This window comes from Podarcis raffonei, chromosome 3, assembly GCF_027172205.1.
Source record: "Podarcis raffonei isolate rPodRaf1 chromosome 3, rPodRaf1.pri, whole genome shotgun sequence".
NCBI lineage: Eukaryota > Metazoa > Chordata > Lepidosauria > Squamata > Lacertidae > Podarcis > Podarcis raffonei.
The window spans coordinates 76,886,149-76,908,704 of record NC_070604.1 but is presented as its reverse complement, the minus strand read 5'-3'; the positions used below and the strand labels follow the sequence as shown (position 1 = coordinate 76,908,704).

General features: G+C 45.7%; 1 protein-coding gene across 2 annotated transcripts; it reads right to left on the bottom strand.

The window, feature by feature from the left end:
• Nucleotides 1-539: 539 nt before the first annotated feature.
• CCSAP (centriole, cilia and spindle associated protein) lies at nucleotides 540-9,856 on the bottom strand. Of its 2 annotated transcripts, XR_008329609.1 has the most exons (4): nucleotides 9,090-9,856; nucleotides 4,503-4,789; nucleotides 2,097-2,227; nucleotides 837-940 (listed from the first exon to the last, which is right to left on the bottom strand). XR_008329609.1 is itself a non-coding variant. In XM_053382506.1 (3 exons), exons 1-3 carry the CDS (start codon nucleotides 9,430-9,432, stop codon nucleotides 767-769), a joined length of 804 nt encoding a protein of 267 aa, XP_053238481.1. In that variant the 5' UTR covers nucleotides 9,433-9,837; the 3' UTR covers nucleotides 540-766. The 2 variants fall into 2 exon arrangements, 1 of the variants encoding a protein (XP_053238481.1); XM_053382506.1 differs by lacking the exon at nucleotides 2,097-2,227 and having other exon boundaries at nucleotides 540-940; nucleotides 9,090-9,837.
• Between the last annotated feature and the right edge of the window lie 12,700 nt (nucleotides 9,857-22,556).

Sequence of the window (22,556 nt, the reverse complement as noted above, 5' to 3'; positions counted from 1 at the left end):
TGAACAAGTCACTATATATTTACCAAAAGTTGGGAAGAGCTTTCAGAATTCTAAAAATGGAGCATTTCCAATTATACAATCTTCTACACAACTGGCTGCAAGAGCCTGCACATCTGGCCTGCACAGCAAGATAGATAGATAACAGTCCCCTGTTTTTGTAGTCACTGGATTGCATCCACAGAGGGCAGAAAGTCTGCATTTGGCTCGCTAGGTCTCAAGTTGTACAGGTCTGAGGAAAATCATAGCAACTCAACTAGAATCACATGAAAATACAATGGCACCTATAAATAATTATTACAGACCTGATTTGTAAAGCCTTATGGCTCCCCTATAGGGAAAAGTTTTGAGTTCTATGCAACATCAGGGCAAGAAATTTCCCATGGATTACGGTCCATATGTTTTAATGATTAAGGAGGGACTAAATATTTGCCAAAATAACCCCTTCTGAGGTCTTTCATTTTAAAAAGTTCATTCTACAACATTCCATAGCTTTTCCGCTCAAGGTCAACAGAAAGATCTCTTAATATTCTTCTTTTAAAAAAAAAATCTGTAAAGAAGCTATACTGCTAAGCATAGTTCCCACCAGTATGGAATCAATTATTCCCTCTCCTGCAGGGATAAGTAGCCAAAATATAAACAAGTATATCAAACTGCTGGAAAAATCCTTTTGTTAAAAATCTTGCATAAGGAGTTTGGAATTCTTCACCCGTTGCTTTCGTACACTATTTCTGAATTTAAAAAAAGACAGGTCCAGCCAAATGTTGAATCACCGTGCTCGTCCTGAGTAACACCTCATGTATTCCGTCACCCAGGGGTTGTCTGGGGCAGCAGATTTTGCTCTCCAGGCTTGTTCTACTTCCGCTGAATGAATCCGCCTCTGAGACAGCTTCCTTTTTTCCACTTGCCTTCTGTTCTTCGCTCTCAGTGCTGACTCGTGGATCTAACAAGAGATATTTAAGTGTTAGATGATTCTTGGTGGCCATCTAGATGCCTGCGAGAAACTTGCAAGCAGGATTTAGCTCAAGAGCAGTCTCCCCTCCTGTAGTTTCAAGCAACTAGCATCCAGAATCCCAAAACTTTGTCTAGTTACCGTATTTGATATGCCAGTTATTATCTTGCTACAGTCATACCTTGGTTCTCGAATTTAATCCGTTATGGGAGTCTGTTCCGACTCCCAAAACGGTTTGAAAACCAAGGCACGGTCAGGTTTTGGCACCAGGCAAAAACCATTTAAATTTTGCCTCTTTTAACTAAACGGAGACTGATATTTACTGCTGCTTTTAAGGTTTATTGTGGATTTCCATGTGCTAACACTGTTCTGCTATTTACCATTTCCATTTTTAAACTATTGGATAGTATCTATTCTTGCTTTCATTTGAGGGCCACTTGGGAAAAGTTCATCAAACTGAAAAGTCAGATGCACGCTAAGTAAAATAAAAAACATGCTAATTAGCTGTGCACATCCAATATTGAATCACCAACTTTTCAAAGGTAAGTATGCATGGCATTGAATCATAGAATCATAGAGTTGGAAGAGACCAGGGTATGAAGCACAAATGCAATAAGCTCAGCTGCTAACCTGAGAGACTGAAGGATTTAGCCATCCACTAACCTGCAGAGGTTGTACAAAGGCATGTTAGGCTGTGTACAGATATGATAGCCATCCAATCATAAATATGTGTAAGCTCTACTATAAACACCGTTTTTTTTCTATTCAGTAGCAAATGCCAGTATCTGTTGGGACTTTAGTAATTCACTCTTAATGACAGATGTCCATTTAAAACAAGCTTAGATTTACTGATTTCAATGCACTAAGCTAGACTAAATCGAGATATGTAAATTTAACCAGTACGTGCTGTATTATTTTACACACACACACACACACACACACACACACACACACACTCACACGATAGCTCCCTTTCTTATATTTCTTCCATACTGCTGTCAGAAGTACATTAATATACATTATGCTGAATCTAACATTTCACAGATCAGCAGCACTTTTGCAAGAACTTACAGCTTCCCAATGTCATTCAAGTACCAGGAGCCTACCATGATGGTGTCATCAGTACTTTCAACCTTTTATGCCATACCTAAACTTGAGCTCACTCTGCCTTGGGACACTTGATGCTAACTGCCTGCTGTTTTACAAAGATTATTCTCTCTCATATCCTGACAGGGGTAGGCAACTGTTCTAGCATCGGGAATTCCTTCCACAGCAGCACTGAAACGGCAGCCAGAAACAAGCAAAAGCTTTGCATTAAATTAGAGTTAGCAAATATTGTTCCAATATAATCTGTAAACAAAGTGGAAGAAGATTCCGCTTCATAACTACAGCATAGGATGTCAGTGACAATGTCACAGCCCATTACCATCAACCAAGGAATGTAATTGCAGAAGATCAATGGCCGACATTCCATTCACAAGGTCCAGTAGGTGTCTCAGTACAATAGGGCAACTTACTATGGGGGAATATGAAGGTGCCTGTATGTGGCAAATGGATTCCTACAGGCTCTTTTCCCACTCATTTATCCCAAGCTTTGAACATGTTGACATCAGATACTACCCCTTTCCCTTCTATTTTGACACACCCACACTAGTCAATTGAAGCTGAAGCCATGAAAACACATAGGTTGTTTTCAGTTCTTGAGTCTGGGGAGATGGTTTCTTCTGGACAGGGCTGCACTCCCCTGAAAGGAGTAGGTCCGTAGCTTAGGGATGCTCCTGGACCCAACATTGTCACTGGAGGCTCAGGTAGCCTTGGTGACTATTTTTGAAAGACTGCCTCCTTCCCTGCAGACCCCCTCAGGTGTTAGGATCAGCAGAGGGGGCTCTCTGGGGATCACCACGCTGGAAGTTTAAGGTGGTGGCAGCCTAGGAGAGTGCCTCCTCTGGGGCAGCCCCTAAGCTGTGGAATTCCCTCCCCACAGAGGTGCGCCTGACACCTTCATTGCGTAATTTTTGTCATATGCTGAAGACACATCTCTTCATCGTGGCTTTTGATACCTGATATATAGAAGGACCCACCCTATACTCTTGCTTGTACAGTGGTACCTCGGGTTACATACGCTTCAGGTTACATACACTTCAGGTTACATACACTTCAGGTTACAGACTCCGCTAACTCAGAAATATTACCTCGGATTAAGAACTTTGCTACAGGATGAGAACAGAAATTGTGCTCTGGCGGCGCGGCAGCAGCAGGAGGCCCCATTAGCTAAAGTGGTGCTTCAGGTTAAGAACAGTTTCAGGTTAAGAATGGACCCCCAGAACGAATTAAGTACTTAACCTGAGGTACCACTGTAGTGTGCTTAAACTATTTTAAATATTCTGTTTTTTCATTGTTGTAATCCCACCCCCGGGGACCTCATAGTGAAGGGCAGGTAAGAAATCTAAGATGGGGTTGTAGCCAACTAATTCACTGTACATGCGGAATAGCTTCTGTGAGCACAGCTGAACATTCCTCTCCTTTCTGCCCTCAAATCTGCTCTGAATGGTTAGAGAAAAACCTAGAGCAGATTTGGAGAACACACAGAGGGAGGGAAAGTTCCACTCTGCTCGCAGAAGTCGTTCCACACATATAATAACTTAGCTGGATACAATCCAAACAGCAATACATCCACTGGAAAAGACCCAAAGCAACTGCTTCATGGCAAGGCCAGTCCCATATCCAGTTCAGAGTATTGCTACTGACCATGGAAGAAACGGCCTTGGATCCAGCTATGGAAAACAACTCAAAATTCACAAGGAGGGCAGGCAACTAACAAAACCAAAACAGGATGCTGCCCTACTCTCAAGCAAGTAAGTGCATAGGCATAATAAATGGGTCGGAAAACCAGGCAAGGCCAGCCGAACCACACAGGCAAACTGGGCACCCCAAAGAGTTGCTCATTTCAGCTGTGTAAGTTACACAGAGAAGTCCTGCACTTTTGGAGGAGTTGGCACAGGGGCAGCTTCACAGCTGATGGGTTCAATAGTATTCCCTGCCTTGGGGATGCACAGTCAAAAGTCTGCTGGCATCTGTTGGCTGCCCAGAGCACGGGCGCAGTAGCAGAAGAGCAGCAAGTTAAGACAACATTAGCCCACTTAACTACAGTTGTACCTCTAGTTACGAAGTTAATTCGTTCCGGAGGTCCGTTCTTAACCTGAAACTGTTCTTAACTAGAGGCATGCTTTCGCTGATGGGGCCTCTTGCTGCCGGCACACGATTTCCGTTCTCATCCTGGGGCAAAGTTCTCAACTCAAGGTAACTCTTCCAGGTTAGTGGAGTTTGTAACCTGAGACGTTTGTAACTTGAGGTACCACTGTATAGCATATTAAATGTCAGTAGTTATTTTGCCCAGCATAGGATGACAAAGAATGAGGAAACAGCAACATCCTAATTCACCGTGGGCAGCACACAAACCTGGGCTGACCTTACAAGTGTGAAGGAAGGAGTCAGGCAGGAGGGCAAGTACTTAGACAAACAACCCATAAGTATATATTTCAAGTTGCCTTACTTCATTCACAGAAGCGGATGCACAGACATTGTGTGTTCTCTGGCTCCCAGTATCAGTCTGTTTTTCTCCCCAGCCATACAAGGCAAATGGGTGTTTCAGCCCCTTTGCCGCATGAATCCTTTGAGGACTCTTCACCCGTCTTCTGTCACCCCGGCTGCCCAAAGCACCACGACTCAAAGGCTGCCCTTGGGGGCAACTTGCTGACCCGCCAGCTCCTTTGGGGGCAGACTTTTTGCCTCCACTCTCAACTTCGGTTTTCTCCTCGGTTTTCTCTTGGTCTTCATCCTCTGGGAGAAAAGAAAGACGGTTAGGTTTAGCCTGCCCACCTCCCAGGGCCGGCCCACCCGAGAGGCATGCTAAAGCAGCTGCCATGGGCGCCCCACCCACTGCCACCGAACAAGACAAATTAACAGAGGCAAAGGCTCTTTGTGTCTACCAGTCATGACAGCTAAGTTCTACCTCCACTGTTGGGAGGCAGAACGCCTATGCATGCTAGTTGCTGGGGAATACAAGCTGGGAGACCATTGTTGCACTGGTTGGACACTGTGAGAGTAAGATGCTGGACTAGAGGAGCCACTGGCCTAATCTAGCAGGGCTCATCTTATGCAAACCAATGCAGACTGCTAGTGTACCATAACTCCTTTTCTTTATCCACGCTGTAGGTAAAATTTCCCTACAAGGAAGTTCGCCTGGCACCTTCACGATACACCTTCAGGCGCCAGGCAAAAACATTCCTTTTTAACCAGGCCTTTGGTTGATCTGATTTACATTCTATGCCCTTTTAAAATGTGTTCTTTTGGGGAGGAGCTATGGGGTTGTTGTTTTTATTTTTATTATGTATTTTGTGGTTTTATATCTTGATTTTATTCTGTGAACCGCCATGAGACCCCCCAGGTATAGGGTGGTATATAAATTCAATTAAAAAAATAAATAAAATTTTTAAAAATCAACTCTTGCTGGGTGCACACAAGAGTCAGCAATGTAAAGTAGGAAAAAGAGCCGTCCATTACTAAAGTTTCCAATCAGACAGTAGATACAGCAACAGTGGACAGGTGTCAGTGATCAGAGCTGCATAGTATTACCAAAAGGTGCAATGCCTTCTCCTATATAAGAGGCCGGATCAAAGGCAGCTGTGGAGCCTGTGTTGTTAAAAAGCACAACTCCCATCACACACCAGCTTGGCTGGCACAGTGATGCCATTTGTGGCTACATTACAATTCTTGCACCTAGCATGTAATAGTCCCTGCTCTTGTTAGTGCCTTATTTTTGGCTGGAGAACGAAAGCTTATGCAATTTTAAAGATGCAAGATGCCATGGCAACAACTTACATAAGCAGCTATGAATCCGTGCGAGAATCACTGACAACTAAAGAACTCTCTGCAAATGCTGAACACACCGTGCGTGCATACGCACACAGTGTTCTTGCTCATCATTACTCTTGCTTGTCAAGGCATGATACCGATTTTCGTCATACAATGGGAAGTAACGGAGGAAAAGAGATCAGTGTCAAAAATAAAAGCCAACCTTCTATAGAGGAAATGTCTTTGCCCCCAAGGTACCAGTGTGTCATCAGAAGACTAGGTTATCACATTTGTGACAATGCTTTTAAGTTCCAAATAAATACTGTACAGGAAACACAGCACAGGGAAAACTCCATGCTGTCATTCGTATTAAGGTTTGATTATCTTAGCAAACCTGAAGTGGTATTGCAAATTTGTATAGGTGTACTTGCATGGAGTTATCCTGCCAACCATCGCTGTATCTGCCGATAGTATATTCCATATATAAGTCATGCACATTTGTTTCAATTTGCAGGTGGTATCTGCCCACATTTGATATCCTGAGCATTTGAAAATCCATTTTAAAAATTTGATCCCAGCTGTCGGCAAGGTAACATTCCTAGACACAACCAATGTCATAGGACACTTTACAAATTTACATTTTCAAAGGTTCACTGGAAAGGGAAAAAAGACTATGTGTGACATACCAAACTTCCATCTGTGTATAAATAAATTGTGCAGGTACAATCAAGCAGACTGCATGAGTTGCTGCTCCCCTGTTGTGAACGCACTTACTGACCCATCTGAGTTTGCTGCTGTGTACTGTGTAAAACATCTGCCAATTAAGTGTATTCTGAGAACTAGGCCACAGTCTATATAGAGAAGCACATTAATTTCCCTGGAGGACCCTGAATGTGGTTTGTGGCAGCTGGTAAGGAGGACAGAGTTGGGAGAGGCCAACAAATTCACCTGCATATTCCTCCCTAGTAGCCTTACCGACTTGGAGACCCAGGAGTTTTGACAGGACTGGGAGAGAAACACTAGGAGGGCCTTATTGCCAACCTCTTTTTCTTTTGTGCTTTTTTTTTCAACCACTGTTGCTTCCATGGTCAAGTAGGAGGAGTTTCTTGCTGTAGATCCTTGTGAGCAACAATTTATACCACTCAGGCCCATGGGTGTAGCCAGGATTTATGTTGGGTGGGGGCAGAACCTCAATTAGTTAACTATTCTTATTGATTTACTTGATGGGGGGGCACCTGCGCCCCTGGCTACACCCATGCTCAGGGTAAGAGCCTGGATGAGATGGAAGCTGTTCAAAATCTACGAAGTGAGTCTGTTGGCACAGAGTGGAGCCTTCTTTGTATGAGAGATAGCAGGAAGCAAGTGGATTACCTCAGCATCTCCACCAGAAATGAAAAATGGGGTGGGAATTGTTGGTTGTTTAATCTGTTTGAATGTCTTCTTTTTTTAACCTAGGCATTTGGTTAAACTGGAAAGTTTAATGTTTGTCATTATAGCATTGTTGCTTCCCTTATGAAAGAATTGTTAATTTGTTGTTTGTTGGACCTGTGTATATTAGTTTGTAATGGTTTTATTACTTTGATCCTTATTCTGGGATTGAAAATATTCAGTGATGAGTAGGCTATAAATACTGTAACTAAATAAAGAAGCTACTTTTACTTTCTGTTAAATCAGAAAAACCAAAGGAATTTCAGAGTGTTTTTTAGGGTTATTCTATTCAGAATACTACTGAGTTAGGTGTATTCTCAGTACTGTGCTGGTATTTCAGTTTGGGCCTTTGAAATGCTATTGGTGAGGTCATTCCAAAAAGCTTATAAGAGATCAAGACACTTTGGGGATGAAATCAAAGCTGCATTCTCTGAAGCTGGCTCCACTGATGCCAACAGCAATACTCAAGAGCAATAATAATGATGATGATGAACTAGTCTGGAAGAAGTGTTGTCAGGGATGCAGATCTAACCCTTCATTCGTAGTAAGATCATTAAGCTTTGTCTCACTTTTTCGGAAAATAGATTCTAGAGTCTGCAAGTAAACCCAGAGGAAACAGGCTCATTTTTATCTGTGTGCCTAAGATTTCCATGGTCTTAAAGCAATCCTAATTCTGCACAGAACGGCATCATGCTATTACCACCAAAGAGCGGCTGGAAGAATGGCATCATCCTTACGGCAAGTGTGGAGAACCTTTAGTCCTCCAGGTGTTGCTGAACTACAACTCCCACCAACCCCAGCAAGCATAATCAATGCCCGGGGATGAAGGAGCTGTAGTTCAGGAACACATGGAGGGCCAAAGGTTCCCCACACCTGCCTTATGGGGTAGCATAATTTCTGCACTGCTCTCTAGATACTGTTGTTGTTGGCATCCATCTGCTTTCTAGATAGATATTATTTATCATAAGGATGTGAAATTAAGTCACAAAGCAGGAGTTGCATCATCCTTAGTAAGTCCGAGATGGAGAACCTGTGGCCCCATCCTGATGTCGCTGTCCTACAACTCACATCATCCCTGTTCGCTCTGGTTCTCCATTGGCCAAAAAGCCCCAGGCCCATCTCTGGCCCTACACGAATACATTTCAAAAGAAAGCCTTAATGCAAGTGGGCATGGCCTCTTTTCCTGCCAGCAAAGCTGGAGAGAAATAATCGTCCCTTTCCATTTGGTCAAAGATGGGTTTCCAAAATGCCGCTGTTACGTCAGCGGAGGCTCCGGTAGCAATCTATTCGTTCGCAAGCGAGGAAAGTGCCTCCCGAGGGCGAAAGCGCTTTCCGGCGGGGACGATCCAGCCGGAGATCTCTCGCCCCCGGAAGGACCCGGGTGGGCGCCGGAGGGGCCGAGTATTGGCAGCAACCACGTCCGTGCACCTCGATGGCGGCAGGGCAGCGCCGCCTTCGCCCGCTCCCCAACAGACGCGTAAGGAGGAGCCGCGAAACCACTCGGCGGCAAGAGGCCGAAGCGCCTGCACGGTCCTGGCACCCTCCATTTCCCGATGCGCGCGGAGGGGAGGCTTCAACAGCCAAGCCGGACGCGGAGCCCCAGCTGTTAACATTTATTTAAAACCCAGGAAAGCCGCTTTCTCCTCCGCGCGCCCCCCGCCCCGCATTTACATCCAGCGGCAGCTCCACTGCAGAGCAGGGACATCCGGCCACTGCAGCTCCCTCCCTCCTTCCCCAGCGACTCATCTCTGCAGCCGCGGCTCCCAGCGCCCCCCTCCGCCCGCCTTCCCGGAGAATGGCTCAAGGTCATTCCGGCAGGCCGTCTTCTTCCTCTCCCCTCGGCTGCGGAGGAACATACCCGACCCGCGCAAGGGCTCCTCGGGGCAGGATCTGTCGGCGTCCCCCGCTGCTGCCGCCGCCCCGCCCAGGCCAGATTCGCCAGGCGCCGCTGCTTCTTCTCCTTGCTGGCCACCCGGCGGGCTGGACGTGCCCGGGGGCGACGGGGAGCCTCCGCTACCACCGCCGCTCTGGCTGCTGTCCTGCTCCCAGCCGTCCCAAAACCAGGGCCGGTGCGCCTGCTCCAAAAGGCGCCGGCTCAGGCGGTAGCGCAGCAGCTCCTGGTAGCAGGGGCCGCACGCCTCCCACTTGGGCTCCTTGAAGCGCTTCATGTACTCGCTCTTCACGCACCGAGACGGCACCATCGCGCCGCGCCGTCCAGCCGGGGGGGGGGCGGAGGGTCGCCCTGCTCAAGCAGCGAATCGGCCGCCTGCCCGACGGAGCCCTCCTCGCCCCACCCTCCCGCTGGAACGTTCAAACACAAACAGCGACGTTCGGCAACCGCCTCCGCGCGCTTCAGCCAATCGGCGCGCGAGGAGGAGGGCGTCCTGCGGTTACGTCACGAGCGAGCCTTCGAGGCTCCGGGGAAACATTCGAAGGAGGTCCCTCGCCGCCGAGCCCGAGGGGACGTCTTGAGCTTAGCGGGTGGGGAGGCTGGGGAGAAGCGGCAGGAAGCCTCGGGCTCCGGCTGTCCTTATCCCTGGAGGCGGGAGTGGACTCGGGAGTTTCTCTGAACCTGCCCGGTTGTTGGTTTTCGTCTCTGCAGTGGTGTTAGTCACCAGGTTTTAGTCACCCACCAACGCAGCTGCTGCTATAAAAAAAAGGCACCCCAGATGGGCATCGCACGTGATCGCAGACGGTGCGGGCCACTAAGGCTTGCTCGCTTGTGCCTGACGCTTTGCTGGAGACTAGCTGCCGTTGAACCGGTCAATTTAACCAAATTCAGAGTTAACGTTGCGCAGACCTTTGAAAACTAGCTTCTTGAGAGTTACACGGCCCGAGAAAGCGTCGCTTTGAGGAGTTAAAGGGGGCACTCAATGTAGGTTCATTTAAGGAAGTCCGATCGGTGGGGAGGAGACGAGCCTTTTCTGTGGTGACCCCCCAGTGCTGCGCCCCTTGGGGAGCTAATTAATTACGGTAATTAAATCTTGTGCCCTTCGAATCTGTCTTCCTAGATTTCTTAAAACAAAGCAACATCCCGAGGCATCAGCCAGAACTGAGCAAGTCTACAGTCGATTTTTCACATTTTAGTTAACAATTTGCATATCACAGTCATATCTTAGCAGTGTGCATGAAAGCAATTAAGCACATATCCAGCTAAGATTTAAAAATACTTAATTTTGGCGGGATTGTGCTCCTCAGTGTTCTCAAGGGTAACATGAAAAGATTGTATATTTTTAACTGGGGAAAGCACTGTTGTGCTCAGGTGCCGAATTTAGGATTTTCATGGGCATTTGGTAGGCAACCCCTGCCAATGCAGCCAGAGAGTAAGAAGTGGCAGCCGCTTCCAACGAGATCTCACTAGATTTTTGTCTCTTTGTTTTCTTTCTTTCTATTATGTTTGCACATTTTTTGTTACCAAATCAGGGTTGGCATACATCCGGATTTTTCTGGACATATACGGAATACCACAGTTGGCAGCAGTGTCCAGGCGGAATCAGGAAAATGTCCTGGAAAATCTGGATGTATGGCAATCAAAAAAAGGCATTTTTTTTCCTTCAATTTGGAACAATAAGCTGAACAGCTTTGGGCAAAATTAAAAAAAAAGCTCAACCCTAAATAAATAAAAAATTTAAAATTTAAATAAACAAACAAAAGAGCAAAGGAAAGGCAAATAGAGGACAAATAGAGGCAAATGCAGTTCCTCCTACTTAGATCTGGCTGCAACTGAGAATGAAGATAGGGACCTATGACTAGCAACTAAAATGAATGAAATACACTAAAATACTAGCATTCCAGGTGAACTTCTTCAATCACAAATGAACATAAACATAACTTAAATTTGAGCATTTCATTTAGCTCAATTGGAGGGGGGTTACATTCAGGGTTTTAAAAAAATTTAACACAGAGAATAAATAAAAATAAATAACAACCAAAATTATGATTAACCACCATCAGTATAAGGACAGACATTTGAAAAGATCAGGACACAACCATTTTTTCCTCCGGGGATACTGCAAAAGAGATGAATGGAAAAATCATGTCTTCATGAAACGTGACTTCTTTACCGATGGGAGGTGATGAAATCTTGTCACGTATTATTATAGGCTCTCTGGCTTTCTGTAGGCAAAAAGACCCCAGGAATTTTTGTGTGGCGTTCAAGGACAGGTTTCCCAGACAGAAGTGTTTTCGCATCATCTCCATCTCCCAGGGCGAATAGATTAGCTGTAGTCAAGTTCATTTCCAAATCTGCCCACTTGAGGTCTCCTTGAGACTTTAGTATTTATTTCCTTCCCATAATGACTTCTCCATTAAAGACAGTATAGCGTTGCTTGGTGGTTAGCATTACAAAACAACCGTGAGCTGGAGGTATCTGTTTTTTCTCTCCGGAGTTTATGAACTGACTCACTTAGCCAAAGTCAACAGTTCATCAGCTACTCAAAACATTAACTGTGCCAAGATACTTCTGTGTGAATGGCATTATGAAGCAATTAGAATATAATAAAAAACTGTGTTTGCTGAAGCAGACATTTCAGTTGTTCATTTACCAAGGGGTGCACTGTGCCACTCAACTCATTTTAAGCAGGGCTTCAAGACAGCTGAAGTGGCTGCATCACTCTGCAGAAAACTATTTGCTATTTAATTTACTGCTGTTGTATTTTGATGGCCAGGGGCAGTGTGTATGTGTGGAGGGAGAAGAGCTTTTCTCTCTCAGGTGCCAGAATACATAGGAACAGAGGAAGATGTCTTCTACTGAATCAGTCTGTTGGTCCATCTTGTTCAGTATTGTTTACACTGACTGGCAGTGACTCTCCAGGGTTGGAGGCAGGAGTCTCTCCCAGTGCTACCTGGAGATGTCTGGGATTGAAACTGGGACCTTCTGCATGCAAGACGGATGCTCTGCCACTGAGCTGTGGCCCCCTCCCTGTCAAGAATAACTCTACTGGCCTTGAGAGCTATGCAGCTGAAATTGGAGTGGGCGAGGTCTCTGATTCTTGCTGTACTTTAGACAGTCAAATGGAGACTGTTCCTGGGGAACCTGCGGCCCTTCAGAATAAAACCTTGTCAATGTTTCAATACCAGGAAAATATGTTTTGTTTCCCCAGGAAATTGTACAGCACCAGTGATATTGTTAAATCTGGTACGGTGGTACCTTTTTTCTTGAACGGCTTAGTTGTCAAACAAATTGGCTCTCGAACGCCGCAAAACCGGAAGTAAGTTCCAGTTTGCAAAAGATTTTGGGAAGCCGAACGTCTGGCACGGCTTCCACAGCTTCCGATTGAGTGCAGGAAGCTCCTGCAGCCAATCAGAAGCCACACCTTGGTTTTCGAACAGGTTTTGGGAGTCGAACGGACTCCTGGAATGGATTAAGTTTAAGAACCAAAGTACCACACTGTGTGTGTGTGTGTGTGTGTGTGTGTGTGTATTGTGACTTAGGAGCCCTGCTGGATGAGGCCAGAGGCCCATCTAGGCCAGCACTCTGCTGTAACAGCAGCCAACCAGATGCTGGTGGGAAATCTTCAAGCAGGTCCTGAGCCCAGCAGCACTCTCCCCACTTGTGATTTGCAGGATACTGCTTCTGACAGCAGAGACAGAACACAACCATCATGGTCAGTAGCCATGAATAGCTTTATCCTTCATGAATTTGCCTCATCCTGTTTTAAGGTGCAGTGGGACACTTTTCTTAAAATCTTCACTCCCCCCCCCTTCCCCACTAGTAACCCAGTTATGAATAAGTGTTGAATTATATGAGTTTTTACAACTTATTTACCGTAAATACTCCTAAAGTTGAACAGCATCCATAACCAGACTTGTTGGGGCAAAATCACATCAGGGTAATATTATAGCTCGTATTAGAATAATATGCTTGGGTATGTGTCAAGGATGAGCCCAAGATAGCTGTTAGAGGTGAACCTAGGAATTGACCAGAACCTGGGAGACTTGGTTGCTCAGGCAAAGTTCCGGACCAATTAGAAAGCCTTTTACTGTATAGCTCTTTCTATGCAGGAAGGCCTAGTGGAATTCCTGGTCAACACCAATAACAGAATGAAATAATGCACTCCTGAGGTGATGCAATGGATGTTACCACTTCAGGCTGGAGGTGAGTCCAACATTTCTGAAGGCTCCTTTATCTGTTTGTTTGTTTGTTTGTTTGTTTGTTTGTTTTTAAAAATTGTTCCCTACAAATGGAAGACTTTCAAAGTTCAGATCAGGCTTTTCCCCTGCTAGGCTGCTTTTGTTTCTGTTTTACAGCACCCCCCCCCACAGTCCACTCTGTTTTGAATCATGTGCAAAGTAATTGTAAGAATGATCATAGCCTCGCAAAGAAGCAACAGCAAAAAGTGGAAGGCAAAGAACTCTTAGAGACATCAGTTAAGGTCCATTCCTTCCCCTCCCCAACTATGGCAGTTTGTTAGACCCCTAGAGCCAACACCCTACCTCCTAGGGGAAATCATTCTGCAGGAGAAAATAAGCTCAGAGATCGTATTTCTCAGAGTCACACATTTCTTGGAAGGCTCAGTTAGCCATGTTAAGATTATATATTTGCCTGTGCAACCTTGCAGTCATTACCCACACTGCCTGTTTGCAATCCTCCGGGATAGGAGATGACAACAGCTGGGCTGTGAGCAGCGTCGCGTGGGAGGGAGGCGTGCAAATTTATGTGTCAGTGTGATTTTGCCAGCTGTAGGCTGCGTCTCTGCCAACGTCAGAAAGGGAAGGATGGTTGGCCTAAAATAGGGACTGCTGAACTACCTGTTTGAAATATGTCCCAAGAGGGACAACAGATTGGCTTTATTTGGCCAATGGGGAGTAGCTTCCAAAGGATGTTTGGTACACCCAAGTACCTTGGTTTACGAATTTAATCCGTTCCTGAAGTCCATTCTTAAACCAAATCCATTCTTAAATAGAGGCACGCTTTCCCTAATGAGGCCTCCCCGCTGCCAGTGCCCTTCCACCGTTCAGCTTCCATTCATAGACTGAGGTAAAGTTTGCTGACCGGAACACTACTTCCGGTTTTGCGGAGTTCGTAAACCGAATAGTTCGTAAACAGGACTGTTCGTAAACCGAGGTACCACTGTACTATTAAACTTGAATGTTCAATTGATTTCAAAGGAAATATAATGTGCCACCTGTCTAAACCAGTGCTGTTCTAAGAAGAGTCCTACGCACAACCTTGAGTTCTGTCTGGATCATCTGCTGATGACCAACTGTTAGGCCCTGAAATTGTGTCCAACCACTCTGGTGAAAATTGGAGCCCCCTCCCCTTGTATTTTTACCCTATCTACTTTGGATATCTTTTCCACAAGCAGATGATTGGGGACAGAATGCTCAATGGACATAGAATGCTGATGGTCTGTTGCAGGGTATGTGAAGGGTTAAAAACTGGGAGGGAAGAGATGGAATGGAAGGGGTGGAACCTTGAACAGAAGAGTTCAACACTGCAAAACATTGTTGCAGCTCCCACTTGTACTATGACAACTAGGAATAAAAGTGTTAGCGGGGGTTCATAGTTTCTGTAGCAGGCCACTCTGCATTACTGTTGTCCCTGAATTGCCCCTTGTCTCTGAATTTCTCCACTGAAATGGAGTTCAAACAATATGGAACATTTTCTCCCTGTCTATTGTTGTTTCATCATAGTGCCCTTTTGGTCAGTATCAAGAACAGCTTATTTACTAGGGATCCTTCCAAATGAATATGTATTGTGGGTTCAGTACTGCTTCTGTTTTCTCCAGCATCTATGGGACTTTATTTGCATCAAAATGCCAGTATATATATTTTTTCACCAGTTAATCAGGATTTGCACAGTCTGTGGAAAAGTTGGTAAGTTTTTATTTTTGTTTTTGTTTTTAAAGGCTGTTGCCAATGACCTGAGTATGATATCTGAATGACCTGTTGGCAGTCTTGGGCATCAGTCTGAAAGCACCCTGTCTAACGTGAATGAACTCAATAAAAACAGAGTATGGTTTCTAAATATAGCAACCATTTGTGTGTATTCTTTGCTCCGAAGGAAAGAGTAATCTCCTCTTTCATCTCGCCAAGTAAATTCCTGGAATGGATTATAAAAAGGCATAGAATACCTTGGTATAACAATAGCATGCAGCCTGCCAGTTGAGATTTTCCCTGCCTCTGGTGAAGATCTGCGCTTACGGATGCTTGAGATAGAAATACCAGAAGTAAACATTTCATTCCCCTCCTAGGGCAACATTTAATGAGTAACAAAGACCTCTGTCCAGCTCAGAAGGTGACACTCAATCATAACAGGGTTTATAAACGGAATAAATGGATTTACATACTTTGTTTTGTTCACCCTTGTCCTGAGTTCCATAACAACATTCCATAAGGTAATTGTTTGTCATTTCCTAAAGTTATCTGGAATTTAGGGAACTTGATTGCCCTTCGACTTGTAACAGGGGACTCCTTAAAAAACCCCAACCCATTTATATCCCATATTTCCTCCAGGGAGGCATACTTGATTCTCTCACTATCCATTTTTTTATCCTCACAACAACTGTTTGAGGTAGCTTAGGCTGAAAAGACAGTGACTACCCCAAAATCACCCAGCGAGCTCCAGGGCCAAGTGCAGACCTGAATCCAAGTCTCCCAACCTAGTCCAATGACTACACCCAATGAGCATCACACCCAAGCCCTGGCCGGACAATACAAGCATTCCCCAAGTGGCCATGTTTGTAGGTGTGCCAGTGAAGAAGCATGCAGTCCAGCAGGTGCAACTGAGGATCACTCAAATGGTCACAAAGAAAGCTGATAATTCTGGGATTGCATAGCACACTGTTGTGGCCTAGCAAATGGGCCTTAGGGTACCTTTATGGGCAGTCCCAATCCCAGCTTCATGGCTTCACTCCACTTGTCCTCCAACATTCTGATCACCATTTCCTTTCTGGTGACCGTGATGTCAGTTGAACCCAAGGATCCTACCACCAGCACCTGCTTTCCTCTCCATTCCGGTACAACTTGAAAGCAGAGGTTCTTATTTATTTAAGAAGGCTGGACCAGATGGGCCATTGGCCTGATGCAGCAAGCTCTTCTTATTAATGTGACTATGGCCTGTAAGGTCTTCTGCCGTAAGCCAAAACTTCAAACCCTCAGAAGTGTAGAGTCAGAAAAAACAGGTGCTGCTGCAATTAAAAGGAACATGGATCACCCTTTTGAGTTAAGTCATCCCTGTCCTTTTCCAGCACAGGCAACCTTGCAGTCTGCTTCTTTTTGGTCTGTATAACATCCAGCCATTCATCAGCGATGACCACAAATGTGGCACATCTGTTCCCTTCTGGGCTTGCGGCCTCAGTGCTCTGTAATGCTAAATGGCATCCCCCACTCGGCGTCTCTGTCTGATCAGCTGTCACGTAGGGGACACCCCCCTATGAAGCTCACTCTGTATTCCCAAAATAGAAAAGCGCTAATGGTAGCTCACAGTGAAGACAGATTCCCAGTAAATGTTCCCATTGTATTCCTTCACCTGGTGTCCAGCCCCTTTCTGGCTGTGGCCATCACCCCAATTTATCTTGAAGTGAGGCTTGACGATGATAAAAAAACCCCAACCTTTGCTGTTGCTAATCCAACTGGAGTGGCTGAAATATTGTTTCGTTAGCGGGAAGAGTGCAAACTCGAACAGCACCTCGAACAGCAATGTACATTTTTCTGATATAACTCCGCCAGGGCTAAAACTGGCGACTGAATCAAACAAGTATACATCATCAGGCATTAGCAATGGCACATACCTGCTTTCTTCCTTGCCTTGCATGAACATGTACACAGACTCCTTGCTTCGGCCAATATATTTTTCTGCCCCAAGTAGCTGCATCAGATGAACTAACATATTGTTATCAATGGGGGTGGGTGGGCTGTATGCCTGAACCCCCTTCAAATTCCTGGATCCAGCACAGATTCAATTCTTGGAATAGCCTGGTTAGCTTCCTGATGAGTTAATGGGCTTAGTATGGGTAACAAAGGTACCTAAGAAACAAAGGATGTAGCCAAAAGACAAATGCTCCCCTCCTCCCCCCAAATTTGCTGGTACGTAGAAAGACAAAGGGCAGAGTTAAGGTGTGTGAGCTAGAAGCTAGAAGCAAAGCTGCAGGCTGGGAAGCCAGAGCGAGAGACAGAGCCATGCCTGATTTCTGCTTGAATCCAAGGCTGTAGCTATGGGAGAAGCAAGGCCATCTTGGGGTGTTAATGCCGTGAGCCCCTCCATTGTAGGCTCAAGTTGTATATATGTGTAAATAAACCATATATCATAAAGACACCACAGTCTCCGCTGCCCCTCATTCCAAAAGAAACACAAATTCTTGGTAAGTGCCTGGAACCCTTGAAATAGTGCCCCAGTTGGAAACAGGGGTGGTGTACAAAATTATCATCTAGTTTGGCCCTGAAAGAGCAATCTACTATGAAGGCTAATGTCCTATAAGGCAAATATCTTGGCTACTATATTTAAACTACTCTGAAATAAAAGTTTTGAGGCTGCCTCTATAACCTACAGAGTCTTATGGTAATCCAGTATGAACTGCAATGTTGCCAAAGGTCTTCATGTAACGGAGAACTTCTGGTAATCCTCAGGTATCTTTTTTTGTTGTTGTAAGGTTTCAAGCCACAGAAACGTTCTCAACACTCAGATTCTCATCAACACAGTAACAGCTTGGTGGTCGCCCCAGGAGGGGGAAGTGATTTTCATATAGAATTCCCTTGTGCAAAGAAGACTTGAGACCTCCAGCTAAACAGTGGCCCAGCAGAAAGTTCAGGAGCTTAGAGCCTTTGTATGTGGTAAATTCCTTTTTATTCAAGCTAATATCCCAGAAGAGCCTTAGATTTCAACTTACGACCTATTGGTTTCCATAGAGGCTGTTTCCCTATCCTGGAGATTCAGGCTGCATATACGCACTATAACTTTAAAGCACATTCAAGAAACATTCCTCCCCTGCAAAGAATTCTGGGCACTGTAGCTTATCCCCCATAGAGCTACAATTCCCAGCAACCCTTAACAAACTGCCTCGGCAAACAAGAGAGGAGTGTGCCCAGGGCCCAGAATTCTCTGAGGTGGGCAGTGTCTTTCGACTAGACTTTAAAGGTATAGGGCCAGATTCAGCTACTCAGTTCCATTAGTGAATGTTAGCCTAAGGACTGTTCCTAGCACAATGGAACTTCCCCTCACTCTCCTCTCTCGGTGCAGCGCCCCACCCCCACCCTGATCTGCTCTGGAAGGTTGTGGGAACCCCCAGAACAGCATGCAGGAGAGAGGAAAGGGGAGATCGTTTTGCCAGTCAAGCGGAATTCTTGTGTTGACAGAATGTTCTCCTTAGTGCTACGCTGAATTCATCCGTAGTGCGTGCACTGGCTCAGCGTGGGCTCTGGTTTGTTTCTAAATGAATCTTGTGACAGGCGATTTGCTCCTCCTGGTCCTGATGAAGCCAACTCTGATCATTTCAATTGGAGATGTCAGAAGCTGAACTCAGGGCCTTCTGAACACAAGTAGGCCATTCTGTCGCTGACCTGTGGACCCTCCATAAATGTTACACAGTGGAAGCTGATCCGTTCAACCTCAGGCAACCCCAAACCACCTGCCTTCTTACACACAACCAGTCCAAGGGGTGGCTCCTTCTTAGTCTCCAGATTTTCCTTGTAGAACACAGCAGGGAGGAGCATGGGGACAAAAAACCCCCACCAAGAACTACTTCGCTTGCCTGTCCTTGGCTTTGTCTCCAGCCACTGTTAGCCTTCCATCCCAATAAGCACCACCAGTGCTTTTTTCTGGGGGATGCAATACTGGCACCTCTCCCCCCCCCAGAAGCAAAGCACTGGTTAAAAGTGTGGCCCTCACTGTAACAACTTCATGGTGAGTACCAGCACCGTTTTTTTTCAAGAAGAAAAGCACTGGGCTGAAGGCACCTTCCTTCCTTCCCATATATATCCCTTCAACCAGCAATGCCCTCCAGACTCAGGAAGGGCGATAGGAATAGCAGGAAGATTATGCAGTTCTATGGTCCACCAATAAGCACAGGTTGACTTCAAGGAAGTCTGGGGCCACAAGAAGGGGGCAAGCCAAACCGAGGGGGGCAAGCAGGGTCTGATTCTGAAGACGTTGCTCCCTGAAATAGGATGGATTTACACGTGTGCTGGATGTACGGCAACTATCCGGATAATGTGAAGATTTGCAGAATGAAATTTTGAAAGCAGGCGGCAGGCAAGCAAGAACCTCCTGGGCAGCTTTCCTTGGGAGCTGCATTTTATGGTCTGCAAGCCAGGCCTCTCTATTTTTAAAGCCCTGCCGCCTTGCTATATCTGACTTGTGAAATAAGCATTCCGCATGTTGACGGGAAGCTGGTGGCATATATTTGCAAAGCACTCTTGGAATACTTTAGAGAAGAGCCCTGCGGTCTGCAGGAGGGTTTCTCCTGCGTGTTCCAAAGATCCCAGAAGCAGGGCTGCCCCCGTTCTGTGGAATAGCAGGCCTGTCAACATACAACAGGTGCCCACTCTCTGCACATCCCCAGAAACAATTGAAAACATTTCTGTTTTTTGTTCCAAGCTGGATAAATAGGTCTTCACCAAGTTCAGCCTGTAAATTCTCTGAAACCTTGGAAGAGACATTTGGCACTCATATCATCACTGTGATATAGGAGAATGGGACACCCTAGTAAAACTCAGGAATAGTAGGAATAGTAACAGCAGTCATTATCGTTATATTTGTATAGAGCTTTCAAGTGTTCAAAGCACTTCCCATGCATTTTCTTTTTGCAATCCTTACAATTGCCCTGTATTATCCCCATACAGGGCTGGCCCAAGACCTTTTGGCACCTGAGGAGAACCTGAGGCTTTACTCTGAGTGTGCTGAGAAACCAGTTCAGAAGGAGCCGCTTTGCTCAGGTGATACCGCTTCCTGCTAACATTGTGAAGCACCAAATTCCTCAGTTCTGCTCCCTTCCAGTTTGCCAAGGTCAGCTTGTCTGACGTACGTGTTGCCTGGTTAATAGAATCACATTCCATTATCTGTCACCGGCATCGGTTTACACTGTATGTTGCTTCCCAAGAATGCACAAACTTTCTCCCCAACTGTGACCCTCCCCTCCCAAATGTTCCCCTCTGACGCAACTGGGCTTGAAAACATCCTCCCGTTGAAGCCACCTGGAGAGTTTTTTCTTTTTTCATTCTATTTTCAGCAAAGGAGGGATCCTCTTGAGCTCCACTCCCCCATTAAAATTCCTGCTGGCTCCAATGGGAAGCTGTTGTTTAAGCTAAATTGCCACGGGTTGGGGAAAGTAGGTCAGATGAGGAGGACCCATGGGCTAGATCTACTTATTTCACACCCACCCCAAGAATAAAGGACGCAAGTCACTGGGAACATCTCCTGCATGGGTTTCAATGGAGGGGCTTTGCAGGGGTTTGGAACAGATGACACTTTGGGTCCCTTCCAACTCGCTACAATTCTATGAACTGCAGAAGAGGTTGGCTTTTGTTCTTGTTTCTTGCTCCCAAAGTTCTGTGTGGGGCTTGTACTGGAGGAATCCTGTCCAGCTTCTGCAACTGCTCCCACTGTTGCTGAAAAGAGAGCAAAAGGCGCCCAGCCTTGTGAAAGTATCAGCTTTCCCACCCTGTGTCATCGAGACATCTGTCGTTTGCAGCATTTCCAGCAAGGCATCTGAGAAAGCTGGCTTGATTCATTACCAAGCCTGATGATCTGAGCTTCTTTTACTGAATGTGTCCTTGTGTTAGTCTCCTCTGGCAAGGGGCCTCTGGTCTGCACCTGCTCTCTGCTTTTGACATACAGTGGGGCTAAGCTGCCAAGGATCCCATCACCATGCAAGGACTGCCCACTTGCCCTGGAAGGAAGATGGGAACAGGATTTCTGCGAAGGCTCCACAAGTCTGGTTGCTCCCACCTGGGCTCAGTCCATCTTTGTGCTTCCTTGGGGATGCTTCAAAGCCTGTTTTACCTGCTTGGAAGATGCTAAAGGTAGTGGTGGGCCCCAGCCATCTATGGATGGTCAGTCACAGATCCATGTGTGGGATGTGATTTGGGAAGCCAAGACAGGTGTAGATTATACCAGGCTTTGCCAAGAGGGGTGTGTGTGCAAGAGCGAGGTAGGTAGATGGGTGAGATGAAAAGGTACAAAGGACAGGCAAGTTTGCGCTGCCTCGGGGAGGATGGAAATGCTTCTAAGAATCCAGAGATGATGGAAATGGAGGGCTGGGCTGTCAGGTCAGGAAGGAGTTTCCCTTTAGTAAAGCCAAAAGTGCAAGTGATTTCCGTTTTAAACTCCTTTAGACTGCAGGTCTTCCAAACAGGAAATGGTCTTATGATACCACACTGTAACCTGCTCTGAGCCCTTGGGATGTGGCAGGCTTTTGGCTGAAGTAAAATGGAGCAGATGACCTTCAGACTCTTTCCAACTGAGTGGTAGCCCAGAAAACATTAGCGAGAATCTAATGCAATTCCTTTAGAGGGAATGGTAAAGAAAAGAACAGCTGGGAGCTGCAAGTCCCTTTGCACACCAAGTGTGCTGTGCTAATCTGTCCTGCCCTCTGGGGTATTTTAGGTCCTTGGCTCAGTTAGGTTTGACACCCAGTAATTGAAGGAGCCATAGCTGAGTGGCACAGCACATGTTTTGCATATGTAATATCTCAGGTTTAATACCAGGCATCTCTAGCTAAAGGATCTCGCATAGCAGGACTCTTGGACAGATCTTTGGTGGAAACTCTCCAGCAATACAAATAGGCAAGAATATGGGCCATTAGTCTGAATTAGTAATAAGGCAGTTGTGAATATCCTTAAACAGTGCCTCTGAATTCTGCAGGAAAACAACTTTTGTTATGGAGTTTGTACAATGCAAGGAAACAACTGGGTCTGTTATGAATGTTGTGCATCTTTGTAAAACTTGATTGTGAGGACAGAAACTAGGTTTCTTTAGAAACACAAGAATGCAACTGAAATTATTTTTCTTATTTAGAAAGAATTTCCTCTTTCCATCAACACTCCCGAGAGCCAGTGTGGTACAGACTGAGAGCATGAGATTTGAATATGAATTAAAATCCCTGCTTAGCTATCACTGGGTGACCTGGGGTTAATCACTCACTCTGACCAAGCCATCTGTAATAGCAGCTCTGTGTATATTTTAAGCATACCCTCTTCACAGAAACTGTGTGTGTGGATTTCTGGAAATCAAAGTCTCTTTATAGAATCCCAAATCATTATCATATGGGTTCCCTTTTTAAAGCACCTCCCCATCCCATTTATGTACTTGAAAGAAAAAAAGCCAGAAGGCTTGAAATAGCACAACCCACAGCATTTGAGAGCAATAAATCACACAAAGCCAGCTGCA